The 18,502-nt window shown below is 45.4% G+C and overlaps 1 protein-coding gene across 7 annotated transcripts in view; it reads right to left on the bottom strand.

The window, feature by feature from the left end:
* The window catches only part of IQSEC3 (IQ motif and Sec7 domain ArfGEF 3), a 136,969-nt gene extending 124,281 nt beyond the window's left edge, over positions 1-12,688 (bottom strand). For 6 of the 7 annotated variants that reach the window (XM_083401389.1, XM_083401393.1, XM_083401391.1 and 3 more), the window contains exon 1: positions 11,915-12,556. In XM_083401389.1, the coding sequence (XP_083257515.1) occupies positions 11,915-12,477 (563 nt within the window). In that variant the 5' untranslated portion in view covers positions 12,478-12,556. Of the gene's footprint in view, positions 1-11,914 lie in introns of all 7 variants that reach the window. The other variant, XM_083401394.1, reaches the window with a different exon arrangement.
* Between the last annotated feature and the right edge of the window lie 5,814 nt (positions 12,689-18,502).

The following is an 18,502-nucleotide window of genomic DNA, read 5'->3' as shown; positions in this document are numbered from 1 at the left end:
TCTATATGGAGGAGCATTCAGAAGAAATATCCCTCTACCTGCAGCCTGAATTGACAACAGTCCATTCTACCATGTCAAGTCCAAGCATGACCTCAGCTGGCAGAAATGTGTTTCATATTACTCAAAATAGGGTCCTGGTGTACTTTAATCGATTGGTTCCAAGAGTCAGACTAGCAGATCTAGAGTGCTCTATTGCTCCTAGCGCCCTATACTGTTGACAGCATCAGTAAAGCCCTTATTTCTGCTGCGATGGAGCAGCATTCTTAAGCAGTGTCGCATCTCGTATGGTTATCAGTTCTCCACACTAGGATCCAGTCTCTTTGGCTGGGTTCCTTTGCCAAAGCCTTCACTTCTCAGCTTGAATTTCACAGGGATCTGTCCTTAGCCAAGGGCTCTTTGTCCCCCTGCCTGGCATGTCTCACTGCATCCATGCCACTGTCCACCCATTTTGCTTTGCCAGGCTCTGATGCATTTTTATGTTGCACAAACCTGATTATTCCATTCATGCCATGCAATTTTCCTTGCTCTCTAAGCAACGGTAAGTTAAAATGACTGCTATATATTTATTTATGTATTACATGCACATGACCCTCAAGGAGCCCAAAGCAGCACACATACCTTATCCTCACAAGTGCCTTGTGACACAGGTGAGCCTGAAGGAATAGGACTGGCTCAAGGTCACCCAGTGAGTTTCTTGGCTGAGTGGGGATTTCAGCCCAGTCCGAGTCTGACACAATAACCCAGATACAATTCCCATCATCCCTGACCATTGGCTATACTGTCTGGGGCTGATGGGAGTTAGAGCCTAACAGCCTCTGGAAGGCCCAGGTTCCCTAGCCCTGCCTTAACCACGGCATAAAATTGCTTGCCCACATGAACCACAGACTCAGATGATTTAATAAATAGGGCAGTTCACAATGATCACAATGCCATCCTGAATTGGAACCAACCCAGTTAACTCAGTCAAGGAGTTCTATAGAATGGGGTTCTATTATTCCCTGAACTTATAAATAAGCAGCATGCATCCATCACCCACATGTAGTACAAGTTCTGCAGACTCCTATTTGCAATAAATGTTCTGAAATAACTATTAATATCTCTTAAATGACAGAATGTCTATTAAAAGGCAGAATTCAAAACAGTTCCTTTGGTGAAGGACTTTAATTTGCTGCTCGAAATTTCCAGCTGCAATTTTTGACCATGAATATACTTGCATATTTGCTTAATATTTCCCAATATTTGACACACCATGACATTTGACTTGAACGAATGACAATTGCTATTTGGCAGTTGATATGTAATGTGTATTTGACACCATTTAATGGCTGACACCCATTTATATTTTTCATGCAATTGTTTTAGCATCTGATGGATGACATGCAATGGTATTAGTCAGGTGACTAATTTGATGCCTGCTAAAGCTATCAAGAGATGGCAATGACTTGAGTTTCACATTTTGAGGTTAGAAGTTTGTGTTTAAAATCCAAATTCTGAAGTCTGAATTTCACTTTCAAGAGATGAGTAGCAAAACTGGAAATGTTGGTGAATTTTGAGCATTTGCAAATATTTGTTTCACTTTTTATAGTCTTCTTTACATATTGAAGAATTGATGTGGGATCTGTTTTTCCATGGTTTCATCCGAGGGCCTTCTGATGGTACCCTCATTGCAAGACGTGAGGTTAAAGGGAACCAGGCAGAGGGCCTTCTCAGTAGTGGTGCCTGCCCTGTGCAATGACCTCCCAAGGAAATAAACATCTATCTGACTTTTAGAAGACATATGAATGCAGCCCTGTACAGAATTTTTTAATGTTTGAGGTTCTTTGTCTATTAATATTTTGTTGGAAGCCACCCAGAGTAGCTGGGGCAACCCAGTCAGATGGGTGGCATATAAATAAAATAATAATAATAATAATAATAATAATAATAATAATAATAATCCCACTGCAGTGCTGTCTTGTTCAAAGGTCCACCACACAGTGTGGATGAAATCTCAAAGGTTCTTGACTCACCTGCCTGAGATCAGTAGTAATAACTGGGCCTGCACCATTAAACCTGTTAGTAGTGGAGTGTCCTTTAATCATTACTGCAAAAGCTGTGGATATTTGGCTTGTACATCACTGCTGTAACACCTCCATTTCTTGATGCATATACATGTTCAATACATTTTAAACTACAGATGTGCCAAATATTTTCTTCTTTCTAACCCCTTAGGAAAAAGACAACTTTTGCAGAATTTTTGTGTGGTACCTGCCATTCCCTTCCCTCACAACATCCCATCATAATGCAAGTATTGGAGTACTGCTGGGAATACAAAACAGTGCCTAAGCCGACAACACATCTGCTCAACTTTCAGTGGCAAAAGTGGGCGGAACTACCATTCGGAGAAGGAGAAGAAACCTGTGATACCACCATCTCCCCCTCAAGAAACAGGCTGCAATTTTTTCTTCTCCCTACAGAAATTCAGTAAAATGGTTCCCACCCCACAATTTCTCTGCCCACAAATAGGGTGAACATTATTCAAGAGGACATTGGGACACAACTCTGTTTCAAACAGGCTGATAGCTTAGTTGCTGTCCATGGTACTGAATCTGTTCTGTGTCAACTCTTCTGTCCTGAACTCTAAATCTCTTTTAACACCGTGTCGCTGGTTGAGCCTGGGCATTCAGCTGGAAGGATACTGTTTCAATTTTTTGGGAGGCATGACAGAATCACAGAGGAGGTGCATCAGCACTGCAAACAAATCCAGAATGCAGATAAATATGTGCACTTCATAACTTGATTTGCTGCCATAATTTTCAGGGTGACATCCTTGGGTGATGACAGAAGATAAAGCCTCAAAGCATCATGGCTGAATCTGAGAACAAGACATTGGCATGGAAGACAGCCAGTCCTGCGTTTCTTATTCCAGCTGTGTTCAACCCTTGCCCCTCTTTAAATCCAATCACTCAAGATTCTGAGAATGCAGGATCATTACTCAATTATATTCCTTTTACTGGGGCAATGAACAAATATAGCTAGAATTATTTTAACGCGAGTAATGGCTCATAATATTTACTCTAATTTTAGTGCTAAAGTAAGTAGCTGTTTGGGGTTGTGTAACGACTTTATCGCAGAGAAAATCCATTATATAAAGAACTAATGCATAGCCTGCTTTCCCCCCCCCAAATGGAGAACAGCACCTCCTGCAAATGCAATTTCTGTTTGAAACTTACATAATTGTGTTTATTGAACTAAAGAAAAAAAAGAACATAATGGCCTCAACTCTTAGCAAAACAAAACCAAAAAAAAAACCCCAAATGGTTCTCATATTTATCTTTTTGTTCACATCTTGTGAACAGACCTACGTAAGACCTACGTAAGATGCAATGTAACCCAGTGCTGGAGGGCAAACTGCATGTTACACACATAATCCGCGTAATGAAAATCCCAACTATTTTAAAAAATAAGAAACAGCCTTGGAAGGCAACGATTATTCCTTGCCCCACAAGGCATTTTCTGCATTCCTTTGCACAAAGACGCACAGGAAGGGAGGGGGAGAGAGAGGGAGGGAGAGGGGGTTCCATATCTGTGTCTATAAAAGTAATTATACACCTAGAGCCCAAGTGAGAAATTGTTGGGGTGGTTTTGAGCAGAAACGTGGGTGACAAAGAAAGGGTGAAGTTCTAATGCTTGGGAAAGTATGGTTGGACACATAGAGTAGCTGAGCTTGGTTTGTTGGCTTCTCCCATCACAAAGAATACCTATGGGGAACAGAAATGAAGGCAAATACAGCAGAGTTCAAGGGTGGTGCATCCCTAAGAAACTGGGGGGGGGGGGGACCCGGGACCGAGCACTAGATTGGGTTTATACCATATGACTAATCACTTATGTTGCACGAACCCATCTTTGATTCATCAGAATCAGGTTTCGTTCCTGGCAACGCAAAATTTATTCAGATACAAGGAGGGTGCAAGTGTTTGAAGAACACAGACCTCTTGATCAGGCAAGAAAAAAGTTCTCAGCTATTTCATGTTTCTTTTCCTTGAGGGCCAACATGGCAACCATGCTTTAAGCCATAGATCTACTGAAATCTAGCAAGAAACCTAGTTTAGACATCTATGGGCCTTGTAAGTTGAAGTGAATTACAGTAGGATTTATTTCCAAATCAAAGTGCAGGGGATTCAACTAAAAGTTAGGGCTGCAAGTTTATGTACCCTTACATGGAAGTAATGCTTACTTAACTTCTGAGTTACTTCTGAGTAAACATGTACAGGATAGCACACATTATCCAATCCCTAAGCTCTCAGGGCATGGTGTTAAGAAGAGGTAGCAACCCTGTGGAGCTCCAGATTTTGTTGCACTCGAACTCCCATCAACCCCAGGCAGTGTGGTCAGTGGTGATGGAAACTGCAGTCCCACAATGTTTGGAGGACCACAGGTTAGCTACCCCTCATCTGATGAAGTTACTTTGCTTAAGCTAAGCAGGCTTTTCTAACAGAAAGCCAACATGCTCAATTCTCAAAGGATTGGTTTGTGCCCCCTTAGACATATATATTCTCTGTACTTTCACAAACATTAGGATTCCCCAAATATGCCAATACCTTGCTCCACACTGACCACAGCTTGACTCCATTTCTGCCAGAATTTGCCACATGAGTTCATTATTGGAAGGCTTCCCTCCCCCCCCCTAAAAACCCCCACTCTATTTCACATTTCAGACCACACATTATTATTCAGAAACACCCATAGCTGATTATTATGATGTAACAACAACAACCATTGCACAATGGCACTCTCTATTCGTAATTGCCTTGAATATATTTAAGAGCAAGCCTTTGAACCTTGCTGCGATCTTGACTCCCTTTCTCTCCTATGCGCACACACTGAAAACTCTACCCCAAAACCCTGACTTGAAGTTGCCAAACCTTAGTTGTGCCACATCCTCACATCTGCATGATAACAATAACACTGACTTTCGCTATAAGGGTGGTATACACACACACTCAACAGCTGTATAAATGCTCTTTATTACTATTGTGTTCTTGTCCTGCCTGTGTATGACTTGACCAGTTGGCCATTGTGGGACAGAGGATGATGGACAAGAAAAGCTAACCCAGTAGCCAGGCTCGCCTGACATTCTTATTTACACTGGTCCTTTTGCTTGCAACACTGACCTCTTTGATGCAAGCAAGGTGGCACAATCTGTGTCACTCAAGTGGCCCAGCAGTCAGTATTCTGCATCGTCAATAATTTGGGCTTGATGACAGTTACTTTAAATAATTCAGACTAATAATGTTTATTCGTGTTGAGCATGAAGCCATGAAACACTTTAATGTCTGCTTTTTACAGGTCAGCGACAAAAAAAAAGCCCCCAAACATTGTAAGTTATTGGATTCTAATTCCTGCCTCCTCCCCCCCCCCCCCGCCACACACAAATGGTTCAGACTCACAACCAAGTTGTCTGTGTGCCCAGGAATGCCTGTTTTGGGCTTCTGATTATGCAAGTGAGCCCACCAAGATAATTCTGTCAAGATAGGAAGGCAGCAGGATGTGAGACCATCTAGGTTAAGGTGTGTAATTCTTCCCTTGCTGTAATTCAATCATAAAAAGGGTCTTGAGGGAACAGGAAAAATGGGGATGGTTGCCTAGTGTTCTGAAAAATGGTGCGGGGGCAGAAATTATGCTCCATGCATCTGGGAGTAATTTGAAGCTGAGTCTTACAACAGGAAATTGTCTGATCAAGGTAGCTTTCTTGCCTGCTTCTGTCAGATACTAATCTGACATGCTTTTCTGGGGGTAGGAGAGGGGGAGACACCAAACATTCCAGAATAGATTACCTTATTTTTAATTTATTTTTTTTGCATTTGGGTGAGGGAAATGGTTGGCCTCTAAAGATTTAAGAACAGCACTCATGCAAGAGGTTCTTAGACAGAAAAGAGGGATGAAATGGAGCAACCAGCCTCATTCCCGCAGTAAAATCAACACATGCAACCCCCCCCCCCCATCTATTCCTCCACCTCTCGTTCTGCAGGAAAGATCCGCATTAGGCCTCAACCACCTTTTATGCATAGCAGCAATTAACAGTTCTCTGCATAAGTGATCTCTTTCTTGCCAGATATATAATACTCACTGTTATTAGAACTATAGTGCACAGTTTTGTGAATTTGTATGTGTGTTTTGGTGGCTTTTGCCTACAATTCCTTTTAAGGAACATTTACAAGGGAAAAGCATTATGAACACAGCACCACCAATCCACACAATGCTTCACAGCACAACATAAATGAAACAAATCCTACCACCTACAAGGCATTTAAAATCTGCATCTCTACAAATGGAGGAAGAGATGGCAGAAAGAAGAAAGGGTAACAGGGGATGAACGCACAGAAAAATGCAGTTAGGCTTTCTTTCAGCTAGCGGATGGGGATTTGGGGGTTAAAGGCTTAGTGGAAGAACATAGGAAGCTGACTTGTACTGAGTCAGGACACTGGTCTGTCCAGCTCAGTCCGGTCTACACTGACACCTTCCAGGATTTCAGACGGGTTTCTCACAGCCCTACCAAGAGATGCCAGGGATTGAACCTACAACATTCTGCATACAAAGCAGATGTTCTAGCAATGAACTATAGTCCTTCTTGGAGGTAAATAGTACCCCCTCTAAGTATATATGACTCTACTTTTATCCTGTCTTGTCCGAAGCTCTGGTTCAACCCTGACATCTCCAGTGCTCGGATAGCAGGTGATAAGAAAGCCATTCCTCCATCAGAGACCCTAGAGAACCATGCTAATTAGAGGGAAAAGCAAAACTGGGCTAGATGGGCAAGTAGCTAGCTTCCCGAGTTTCCTCTCTCAGCTGTTGCCCTCAGGCTGGGGACACAAAGTACACCTTCTCAAGATTCATGAACACTTTACGTTTTACCTTTTGCTTGCTCTATCAAGATGGAACTTTTGTATTTAGAAGCCTGCGGCTCTCCAGATGTTGCTGGACTACAACTCCCATCGTTCCTGACCATGGCTCGGGCTGATTGCAGTTGCTGCTCAGCAACGCCTGGAGATCCATAGGTTCCCTATCTCTGATTTAGCTCATGGGTAACTACAAGCATCTAACTCAAGTGTTTTCCAAACTTGGGTCTCCAGAAGTTTTTAGACCACTACTCCCATCATCCCTAGCTAGCAAGTACAATGGGAAAAGTAGTCCAAAAATAGCTGGAGACCCAAGTTTGGGAAACACTGCTCTAAGTGAGCTAAGTGAGACCCTGTTGGGGAGAACTTTAAACCATCTCCAGTATAACAGATGCAAATTTTGCTATTTAGAGTTACTGGAGTAGGGAACACATAGAATTATAGGAAAGAAGGTGAGCCGATGTCACAAAACTCAGAATGTGAGTAGGCATCCTGAGCCACAAACATGGATACACAAATGGTGTGGGTTCAACATGAACGAAAGAATCCTTATCCCCATTAGGTAACCTCACTCACAAAGTATCATCAGCAAGGTTGAGAAAAAGACCTAACTGGTAGTTCCAGTTATCTTGAATTACCTCCTTGGGGAACCTCATCAGTTCCAGTCCTTATTTCTCTTTAAAAATTAATCCTACAGAGTAGTGAAGGTGTTCCTGTATTCTTGTTCAAACATGCCTTGCTATTACACCCAAAAGACCGAGAATTTTAGCTGGCTCTTTATTTCTGCTTGTAATGCTCTTTCATTACAGCTCTGATACTGTTTTTATAAAATGATTAACTTATACATATAAGTACAAAAAGTACATTGAGTTCAAGAAAGACAGGGCACTTTTTAAGCTAGTTTCATTTCACAGAAGCCTCCAGATGCTAAGACTCACCAGTAGTGCATCAAGTGCTTAGGATGAGGAATGCCAAGAGCTACACCAGAGTAAGTTCACAAAACACAGCGTTGTACTGGCAATGCAACACACCGGTGCCACAGACCAGCAGGCAGAGCTGAGTTTGATAAGCTGTCATCCTCAGAACAGGACTTATTTGAAAGCAAATGCCACTGAAATCAATGGGACTTACTGATAACCAAGTATGAGCAAGACAGAGATGGAGAACTATTCAAAAGGTAACTTTGTTTAAGTGCTTTGTGGAGTATAGTTCTTTGTGGTGAAGTTCTCCTTCACCATTTTACCTGTCTATTTTGTTACTCTGCTATCCAATCTTTCCTCCAATGCATACGTGGTGTTCTTAGATGGTCACCCATCCAAAAACTAGCCACATCAAGATATAACTAGTTTCATCAATGTGGTGGACTCATGTGCCTTCAGAGCACAACCTGAGACCAGGATGGAAGCCAATAGGCCCTTTACATATCTATCTAGAATGACGGGGGGGTGGGGACTGCAGCACAGCTCCTCCTCATACACCTCCAGTACCTGTAAAAGGAAAACCATTGCCTCCAGGTGACTGTAGACCTACCATGCCAACACTGCTGGCACAGGAAGTTACGGCATCAAACCAGTTTCCTATGTGACTGCTTCACTTCCAAGGTCATAAGAACAGAAGGGGACATGATGAAACTACACAATGCCAGCACCACACCAGGAAGTGTGCAAGGGCATGCAGGAAAACTCCCCAGTGGATCATCCTCTAAGTAAAAGCCACCCCAAAGTGCTCTCTTCACAATATGCATTCCCAACCATGATACATGAGAACTTTAAAAAGGTAAAGGACCCCTGACAGTTAAGTCCAGCTGCAAACGACTCTGGGGTTGCGACGCTCATCTTGCTTTACTGGCTAAGGGAGCCAATGTTTGTCCGCAGACAGCTTTTCCGGGTCATGTGGCCAGCATGACTAAGCCGCTTCTGGCAAAACCAGAGCAGCGCACGGAAACTCTGTTTACCTTCCCACCAGAGCAGTACCTATTTATCTACTTGCACTTTGATGTGCTTCCGAACTGCTAGGTTGGCAGGAGCAGGGACCGGGCAACGGGAACTCACCCCGTTGCTGGGATTCGAACCGCTGACCTTCCGATTGGCAAGCCCTAGGCTCAGTGATTTAAACCACAGCGCCACCTGCATCCCTTTTATGACATCTTTAGCTGAAGATAATAGAAGGACTAAGCACGGGAACTTAGTAGCACAGCAAATGTGTTCAATCTGGATTTTATGAAGTCCAGAGCAACCCCCTTTCCATTCTGTGCTTTGCACAGTGAGCTCTTCTAACGCATGACTACAGTGTCTTCAAAGCAGACTGGTTCCCAAATGATATCACAGTAATGATATCATAATAAAACAAGGCCTTCGAGTGGTCCTTGAAGATGAGAGGGCATACATATACATGCAGCAGAATGAGCTGTCTGCAGTTTTGTTTCCAAAACATAATGCATTTGCAAGGCACTACAATATCATTATTCAGCCCTTTCAGGTGATGTGCGGAGGGAATCAATTCAAGCCTCTTCTACCCATACATGATAGTTACATATTAAGGAATCTCATGTGTGTACTGCTTAGAGAGTGGCCATTTTCTACCCCGATTATCATTCCAGTCAAGCAACTGGAGTCCCAGATCAGACGAAAGAAGCAGTTCCAAAAGCAGCTACTACAGCACTTAGGGTTCAAATTACAACTGTGAAAATACTAGAATATTATAGACAAAGGGTGGTAGAGATAGCTTTGCTCACGCATGGTTTTGAACATAGGGTACTTTCAATAACCCATATTTCCTGTCACCACCACCTACCCACCCAAAATTTACTGCATAAAAAGACCTTGGTATTGCCTTGTAGGTACTTGGGGAATATTCAACACAGTAGTCAAAAGCAGTAAAAGATATTTCAAGAGGAAGTTCTTGTTATGTATAAGGGGTGTTTAAGACAAATCTCCTAAACATGTTGCACTTTGCATCTTCACTCAAACTTTTTCTCTGGCTAAGCTATAGAATAAAACAGAAGGCTATCTTAATTACAGTGAGTAGAGAGGGCACCAGGGGTTGCTCTGCTGTCTCCTTTCAACAATGAGTGCCAGAGTCCTGAAGACCTTCCTACCTGGGCATTTGGATAAGAACTAACCAGGTATAGTCCCATCCCCTTCTTCCCTGTTTGCAATAAATAAGATTCGTATCCCAGGAAAGAGCTATTCAGAACCATGCATTGAAACCGACTCATCATTCTGCTTAGTGACGTATGTGAGAAATTAGGAGGAGATGAAAGGGAAATCTTGCCAATACTACATTTGTAACACTGGCTTCACTGAATAAAACCCACTAGGTTTGGGGGTTTTTAAATAGATTTCTGAGATTCCTCTCTAACACAATCATTTTTACACTGATATAGTAGCGCCGTTTGAATTGCATTTCAATACGTGGAATTTGCAGCAGAAGAGACTTTGCAGCTTCATTTGGAGGGAATATGGGCCCGATCCTGCAATTTATTTACCTCCTGGCAAAACACATACCTGCAAAACACATACTACTATTAGTCAATAAACAAGATGTTGACTTTTTGATTACAAGCCGCTCATAGCAAAGGGCTAGCTATAGTTTGGAGAAATATTCATTTTGCACATTGAGGGAAAGATGACTAGCATTATGTGTTCTTTTCTCTGACCAGCCTCATTCAGAGAGAAATGGGCCACCTCTCCAAACAATGAAAGATTTCACAGTTCTGCTGCTAGTCCCATATTTACAGAAAATATCCTATATACAAATGAAGATCAGAAAAGATTCTCCACTTACGACAAATAGGAGAGGGTAAAAGGAAGCAAGAAACCCACTCCTGAAACTATAAATGAAATGTTGTTCATGGGCCTCGGTGCCATTAAAGTCAAAGGTCAAGGCTTGAATTTAAAAACGCAACTTTACTTCTACATTCTTGAAGTACCTGCAAGTGAATTTTTATTCTTATCTCTCCCCTGTACCATAGCAGCTCTGGCTTCTATCATCCACATGTATGCAAAGAGGTTAATGGAATCTGTCGACTGAAAAGACCTTGGAGAGAAAGGTGAGATATCTCTAAGCTAGATGCATTTGCAAAGGTACTAGGCAATTACAATTCAGTTTATGCATAAACCGGGGAAAAACATAATTCTTCTGTACCACTTTAGAACCTTCATTGCAGCAAAATCTGAGCACTTGAATAACACATATGCATATATAAGATTCACACAGTCGCACTGTACACAAACACACAACCAGGCTTCCTTTGCTGATAAAGAAAACCCCTTAAAACAATTCTTTGCCACTTCAGAAACCGAGAGTCACCCAAAAACACTATAAAAACCCACAGGTAAAAGAAATCTGAATCACAAATATATGAAGGGTTTGTGTCAATAGGAAAAGGTATCTGCAATGTTTTCCTACTGCATCTTTAATGAAAGGGGAAATCCTAGTTGTGTAATAGGAGCTATTACGGTTTGGAAATTTTTGTTCTGTAAAGCAGCTGCACTGCCCAAAGAATTGAGCAAAATCTGACACCAGCCTCTGCCTTCCTAGGAAATCCTTCTTTCCTGCTTTGGCTATCGCAAACATATTTACAACCGGCAGAAAACAACCAAGGCATGCTTTGCAACAAAAAGGGGGGAGGGGGAGAGCGGCTTGTGTTTTCAAAAATGTAAACTTCTTCTGACGATATATCATCACGCATAGCAGAAAGGAAGCTCGGAAGCAGGGAGCCGAACGCCCCTTGCCGAGGCAGCATTTCGTTTCTCTGGCATCCTATGGAAATTGGAAATACACCGGGGAAGGGATTTCCCCACCCGCCCACTCCGTCAGATTGCAGCGGCAGTATGCGGGGAAGGATCCTTGCTCCTAGGATCTTGCTGCCGTCTTTTGAACCGGATTGCACACCGATGGAGACGGCAGCGTTAAGCGGGGTGTATGAAGGCTCCAAATAAATGAATTTCTCATCTTTGGGGAGGCGGGGGGGGGCTCTTGGCCCCTCTTTCCTCCTCGCCTCCCTCCCCCTTCCCCTCCCCTTCCTGACTTACTCTGGTCTCCTGCTCAAGACGCCTTTGGCGATGGCCGGGGGTGGTTTGTGCTGGAGCAGGACCGCGCAACAGCTCTTCTCCCTGCCGTCCTTCTCGGGGTGGTGGTGGTGGTGGAGCGGAGGGTGCTGGTGGGGGGCGGGCGTCCGGCTGCCGCTGGGGCTGGCCTGAGCTTGCTTGCTGCCGCTGCTGCTGGGAGGCTGCGGAGGCGCCGGGAGCTGTTGCGGGTGCTGAAGCTGCTCCTGCCGAAGCTGCTCCGGCGGCGGCGGCGGTGGCAGGGGCGGCGAAGGCTGCTGCTGCTGCTGGCCCTGGGGAGGACCCGGTGGGCAAGCCGGCGGCGGAGCGGGGAGCCTGGGCTGCTGCTGCTGCTGCTGCGTGGGCTCGTCGGGCAGCGCGTGCTGCTGGCGGAGGCTGCGGTTCTCGGTGCTGAGCTCGTCCAGGCGCCTCTCCAGCTCGTCGATGCGCTGGCGCTGCGTGTGGATGAGGCTCTGCTGGTTCTGCACGATGGCGGTGAGCTCCTTCAGGTAGAGCACGGCGCGCACCGGGTTCTCCAGCAGGCTCTCCATGCCCCGCGGCGGGCCCCGGCGCCCGCCTCGCCTCGCCTTGCCTTCCGCCTGACAGGGGACTCCGGCCGAGGGGAGACGAGGAGCAGCAGCAGCAGGAGGAGGAGGAGGAGGAGGATGCCGCCTCCGCGCCCGCGCGCCTTCTCCTCGCTCCCTCGCTCGCGTGGACACACGCGCACACGCAGCCCAGAGCCTACACACGCAGCAAGGGCGGCGGGCGGCAGCCTCGCGGCCTCCGCGTCACGCGCAAGCGGGGCGGGGCCAGGGCGGAGACGCTCCGCCCACCCGCTCGGGCGGGAAGGAGAGCGGGAGGCCGGGGCACTTCCCCCGGGGAGACGCGGGCGAGGGGGCGAAGTTGGCGGCGGGCGTGAGGCGAGCAGGGCTGGAGAGAGGCGAGGAGCGCGTGAGGAGACTTTCTGGAACAGGCCTGCCCTCCTCGCCCCTCCCGCCCCGAGGAGGGGGGCAGCAGGGAGGGGCCGGGCAAGAGGGGCGGCGGGAGGAAGGAGCGGGACGGAAGGGGGGAAAGGTGAGCGGAGTCACGAAAGCAAAAGGAGAGGGTCCGGGAGCGTGAGGGAGAAAGGGGGCCCCTTAGAGCGGGAGGAAGGAACGACGTGCGGAGAAGCAAGGATGTGGGAGCGGGAAGCGAGGTAGGAAAATAAAGGGCTGTGTGGAAAAGGAAGGGGCGCAGGGCAAGTGGCTGCGTGCGCACTTCGAAGCCCACTCTTTCCCTCGGGGAATTCTGGCCACTGTAGTTTGGCCCTCAAAAAAGTACCGTTCCCAGCTACCCTTAACCAATCACAGGGACCAGAATTCTTTGAGGAGGGGAAAATGTGCTTCAAAGGTATAGCGTGCCTGCAGACTACTTGCCCCGCTACTTTTTGCCGTATACTGTGGCAGCCTTTTCCACCCCATTTATCCTCCCCCCCCCCACATGCACTCCCATCAACACCAGAAGACCTGTTCAACGTGCCCCTTGGTGCGGACAGAAGGAGTTGGCCATTTCTGTTGTGTCACTGGCTGGGCATCGTGCGCCCCCTCGGGAGGCCTGCCGAGACCCATCCTTGAGCAGATTCCATTCCCTGACCAAAACATGGCAATTTGGGGAGTTGTGGGCTGCTGTGTATTCTTCTTATTCTGCAGCTTTCCGCAGCCAATTGCTGCTGTGTTATTTGCTGATCTTCTTTACTTTTTGTTTTGCATGAAGGTTGGGTTGATGTTTCTTGTTTAGATTCTTTTTGGAGAGGAAAGCAGGACACCATATACAGTATATCATATTTCTTAAATATCAGCACTTAGTCAATAGCATGAAAATTCTTCATTTTCTTTTCTACCCCTTTCTAGAGAAACTGCTGTGTACCACCTCTGCCCAGATTTACTCTGCTTCCCTCGCTCTCCCGTTTCCCTCACTGCTTTCTTGCAAATGCCATGGAACAGTTCCGACTTCCAGCCCCGTGAGCAAGAGGAGCTGTTACATCATAGAAACCCCACAGCCATCTGATGCGGCAGGCCTGGGTTGCCTTCTTTTTTCCTGATCATAGGAACTAATTTTCTAGATTTTGCCCTTAATATTCCAGGCCAGCATTTTATACAAAATGTGCCGAATAATTCTGGCATGCTTTTGACTGGCATTCTCAATAACGCTCTGGCATCCGCTTCCTCTCCTAATATGGAGCAGCTGGAAGAAAAGAACATAAATCCCTATGAAACAAAGGTATATTTATTGGTAACAGAAATATTACATCCCCCTCGCCTTTCCTTAAAGTTCTGTGTGAAAGTCTCCTTTACTGGTGTATTTTATTCTCCTATTCTTATTGGTATCATCCCCCAGTTTGCCTGTTTCTCCATTTTCTGCTTAATTTTTAAGGATAAATGTTATAGCTCAAACAAGAGTAAAAGTTGCACTTCTCCTTCTTCTGCTTCTACTTCTGGCTTGGAGCCTTTACCTGCAGTCTCAAAAGAGTGTGATATTGTCCTGGTTATTCAGCCAAGCAGGGAAAAGAATTTTGCATATGCTCAGAAGAATGGAACCTTTTTGGGGGCCACTGTATACCATCTTTTGGGATGCGGGTGGCGCTGTGGGTTAAACCACAGAGCCTAGGGCTTGCCGATCAGAAGGTCGGCAGTTCAAATCCCCGTGATGGGGTGAACTGTTGCTCAGTCCCTGCTCCTGCCAACCTAGCAGTTCGAAAGCACATCAAAGTGCAAGTAGATAAATAGGTACCGCTCCAGCAGGAAGGTAAACGGTGTTTCTGTGTGCCGCTCTGGTTCACATGACCCAGAAGCTGTAAGCCGGCTCCCTTGGCCAATAAAGTGAGATGAGCGCCGCAACCCCAGAGTCAGCCATGACTGGACCTAATGGTCAGGGGTCCCTTTACCTTTTTATACCAGCTTTTGGGGAACGATTCATGTCCTGCTTGTGTAGCTTGTTAGAGGCATCTAGTTAGCCACTGTGAGAAGCCAGGGGGTTGACTAGATCAGGGATGGGGAATTTTTTTCAAGGGCCTCATGCCATTATAAGGAACCACATGCCAGTGGTGAGGCCAGAGACAAAAAATGTGGGGAGTGATTCTTACCTTTGTACAGTAGGCTACATTCCAGCCATGCAAGAGCCAGGGGTTTCTATACCTATACTCACACACTTGCTTAGAATCAGAATTGTAGAGTTAGAAGAGGTCCTGAGGATCATCTAGTCCAACCCCCTGCAATGCAGGAATCTCAATTAAAGCATACATGACAGGTGGTCATCCAGCCTCTGCTTAAAAACCTCCAATGAAGGAGAGGAAGTTCTCCACCCACCCACCCTCCATTCAAACAAGCAAGAGGATTATTGCAGTTTTTAGGACACATTCCAGGGAGGCAAAAGCACATGGGGGGGTGGGCAGAACAGAACAGAGTTGGTGAAGAGTGTGGCCTGGAGAGACTTTTGAGGGCCAGAAAGGCCTAGAGGGCCACTTTTGGCCCCCAAGCCTAAGGTCCTCCAGTTCTGGACTGGATGGACCCTTGAGCTAATCCAGCAGGGCTCTTCCTATGCTTGCCACTCGCTGTTGGGCATTTTGTATGTAGAAGGAGGGCCTGATAAATTTCAGGGCCCCTGTTTTGTAAGCCACTTTGAGTTTCCTTTAAAAAAAAAAAAAAGGAAGGTGACTTATATATTCAGTAAATAATAGGGGATGCAATGTATCTGCATACTCTGCGAAACAGAAACACATTGCAGGTCGCAGATCATTTAGAGCCAGAATGAATTGCTAGAGTTGAGCCAGCAACAGAGGCCACTGTCCAAGGAGGCCATTCAACATTAGGATGAAGAACAGAAGAAAGAGAAGAAGAGCCAAAGGTAAGAACAAAGTAAGAGACAGTGTAGGTAGTGTAAAAGGGCTGCTTCAGCCATGATTGTCATGAACTATCTGGCTGGCAGACTCCAGTCCTGTTCTCAATGGATTCTCACCTGTTGTCCCAGCTCTTGATAAAACTCCATTCTTCCAGTTGCATGCTGGACGGCAGCCAAGGCTCTTGGAAAAAACCCTCAGCTGTTGTGTCCCGGATGTAAATGCTGTAACTTGAATGTTGACACAGAACATTTCTACTTCATATTTCTATGATATTTCTGTGTTCTATTGTCACAGAGCATGTGAAAGTTTGAATTGGCTCAATTCCCACTGAAAATTGTCAGGAAGATGTGGACTAATCATGTATACTGTATATTGATAAGTGGCATGCCACCATCACAGTGTTTCTCACAGGAATTTAAATTAGTGGGTTGGATTATCTGAGAGTGAGAGATAAGGGGTGAGATTATTCACCCTTGGCAAATATGGGCTCGGGCTGTATAAGTGGGGGAAGGGGAGTGATATTTCATAGTCATGATTGTTTCGTTCGATTTAACAAGTTTTAATTAAAGCTAGTTGTACTTTTCTCTTTCTGTTAATTTTGGACAAATCTGTTAATGCTGTGGATTTATAGCCAGTTGCTTCACGTTCAATTCCACATAGCACTAAGGCAAATCATGGCTATGCATGAACCATGTAGGTACTCAGGGAAAATAACGACTCCTCTCCTCTCCCAGTCCTGCTACTTCTGTGCTAAGCTGTTTGGCTTAGTTCACTCCAAAGCAGACATAGGCAAACTCGGCCCTCCAGATGTTTTGGGACTACAATTCCCATCATCCCTGACCACTGGTCCTGTTAGCTAGGCATCATGGGAGTTGAAGTTCCAAAACATCTGGAGGGCCGAGTTTGCCTATGCCTGCTCCACAGTGTGAGCCATAGTCCAAGTTTGTTCATGGTTTATCATTTGTGGGTTGCCTGGTGGTAGAGATAACTCACAAGCTCAGGGTCACACATAATGCTAAGTCAAACCATGGATTAGTTCTAGGTGGCATAACAGCAGTAGAACCAAGGGAGGAGTGAAGTGGCCATGATTTTTGCTCCATGCACTCATTAGTGTTTAGGCATGGTTTGGTTTATTATTACATGCCAACCAAGCCATTCGGTTGATAAATACTTATTCATTAATTCACATGATCAGAAAGAAGGGGGTGTCTTTAAGAATGCAAAATTCTATACAGTGATTGGGGTGGGGGAAACAGTTGGCTATAAATTGTCTTTCAAAGTAACCAATGATGAGTTAATCCTCACCAGGAAAAATATTCTCTCCTAGAACATGGCAACACTACATCTGACAAGTTGTTGTTGGGGGCAAGAAGTGTACAAATAATTTGGGGGAGAGGGAGTTCCCTACTCCATCATTATGTTGGGTGAAGGATGTTTTGTATACTGCAGCAACAGGAGAGGAGGTGGGTTGCAACTCTGCAACCATAGGGTGCTTTTAGACAGGGGCTTAGTATTGTTAATGGACTTTTCAGGTATTGCAATTTATGGGATCCCCCCGCTTCTGGGAAGGGCCAATCTGGATTAAATGGGGAGGGAAATAACAGACTCATTTTGATGCCAACCATGCCATATGGATGCTGCAAAAATCAAATAAAATGCATGCATGAAGATCACCAATTCCACAATAAATACCTGTCTGGAAACGCCCACAGAGAAACACTGCACCCCCTGCAGGGTTTATGCCAGCAGACCCAGTTTCAGCATATAGGGCAGACTTTGCTGCAGCAGAGCCCCAACTTTGCTTTTCCCATGGGATTAAATAGTAATTATTCACTTCTATGGGAGAAATAAAAAGAGACCCCAGTGACCTCAACCATTGAGAATCAAGCCTAGTCCTACCTGCACAGCACCTTGTGTTGGTTCCAACCTGTGTTCTGTTTCTTGGCCACACTGCAGCGTGGAGGAATTATTGGAAGCTGGCTTCTATACCTACAGGTTTCTTATGTTTCTTTTGCAATTTCCCAGAAGATTGAGCATTAAGTATGATCAATAAGCCTACAGTGTGTTTCTGTTTGGGGTATCCCCCCTCCTTTCCTTTAAAGCAAAATGAAAAATGTTGTCTTCCATCGAAACTGGCTATCATCCAATTCATCTCATTAATGTGAGGGAGGCAGCTTATGAATGGCACAGCTCAAGCAGATGTGTAGACAAGACCAAATAGAAAACTCTTACAAGCTACCATTCAGGCAGCTTCAGGAAGGTTGCTCCTTCTCCCTGGAGATGCTCCAAGGCATGACTGGAGTCCCTATGCAAAAGTACCTTGGTGTCAGAATTTGCACAGGCAGAGTTCTGTTCATCAACATTCTGTTGCTGACACCATCATCCTGAGCAGGCAGAATATCAGGCAACAGCTGGAGCACAGGGGGAGAGATGACAGACAAGCAACGGCCAGTTTTTACCCTGCATTTGTGCTTGTGTGTGTGCACGCGTGAGTGGGTACATATAGAAAAAAACAGTTTAATAAGAGCACAGCAGCCGGCATTATAGGAAGCAAAGCAGCTTAGCTGGATTGAAGCATCTTAGGTGATAAACCTGCATCTGGGTTGTACCACTTCAGCAAGGCCATTAAATGGCCCTCCGTCCAAAAATACCCCTCCACCCTGAAAACTAGATATCCATGAGAAGGACTCTAGCTTACT

This window comes from Podarcis tiliguerta (genome assembly GCF_965153285.1).
Source record: "Podarcis tiliguerta genome assembly, chromosome: 10".
NCBI lineage: Eukaryota > Metazoa > Chordata > Lepidosauria > Squamata > Lacertidae > Podarcis > Podarcis tiliguerta.
This window is presented reverse-complemented; position numbering and strand designations above follow the sequence as displayed.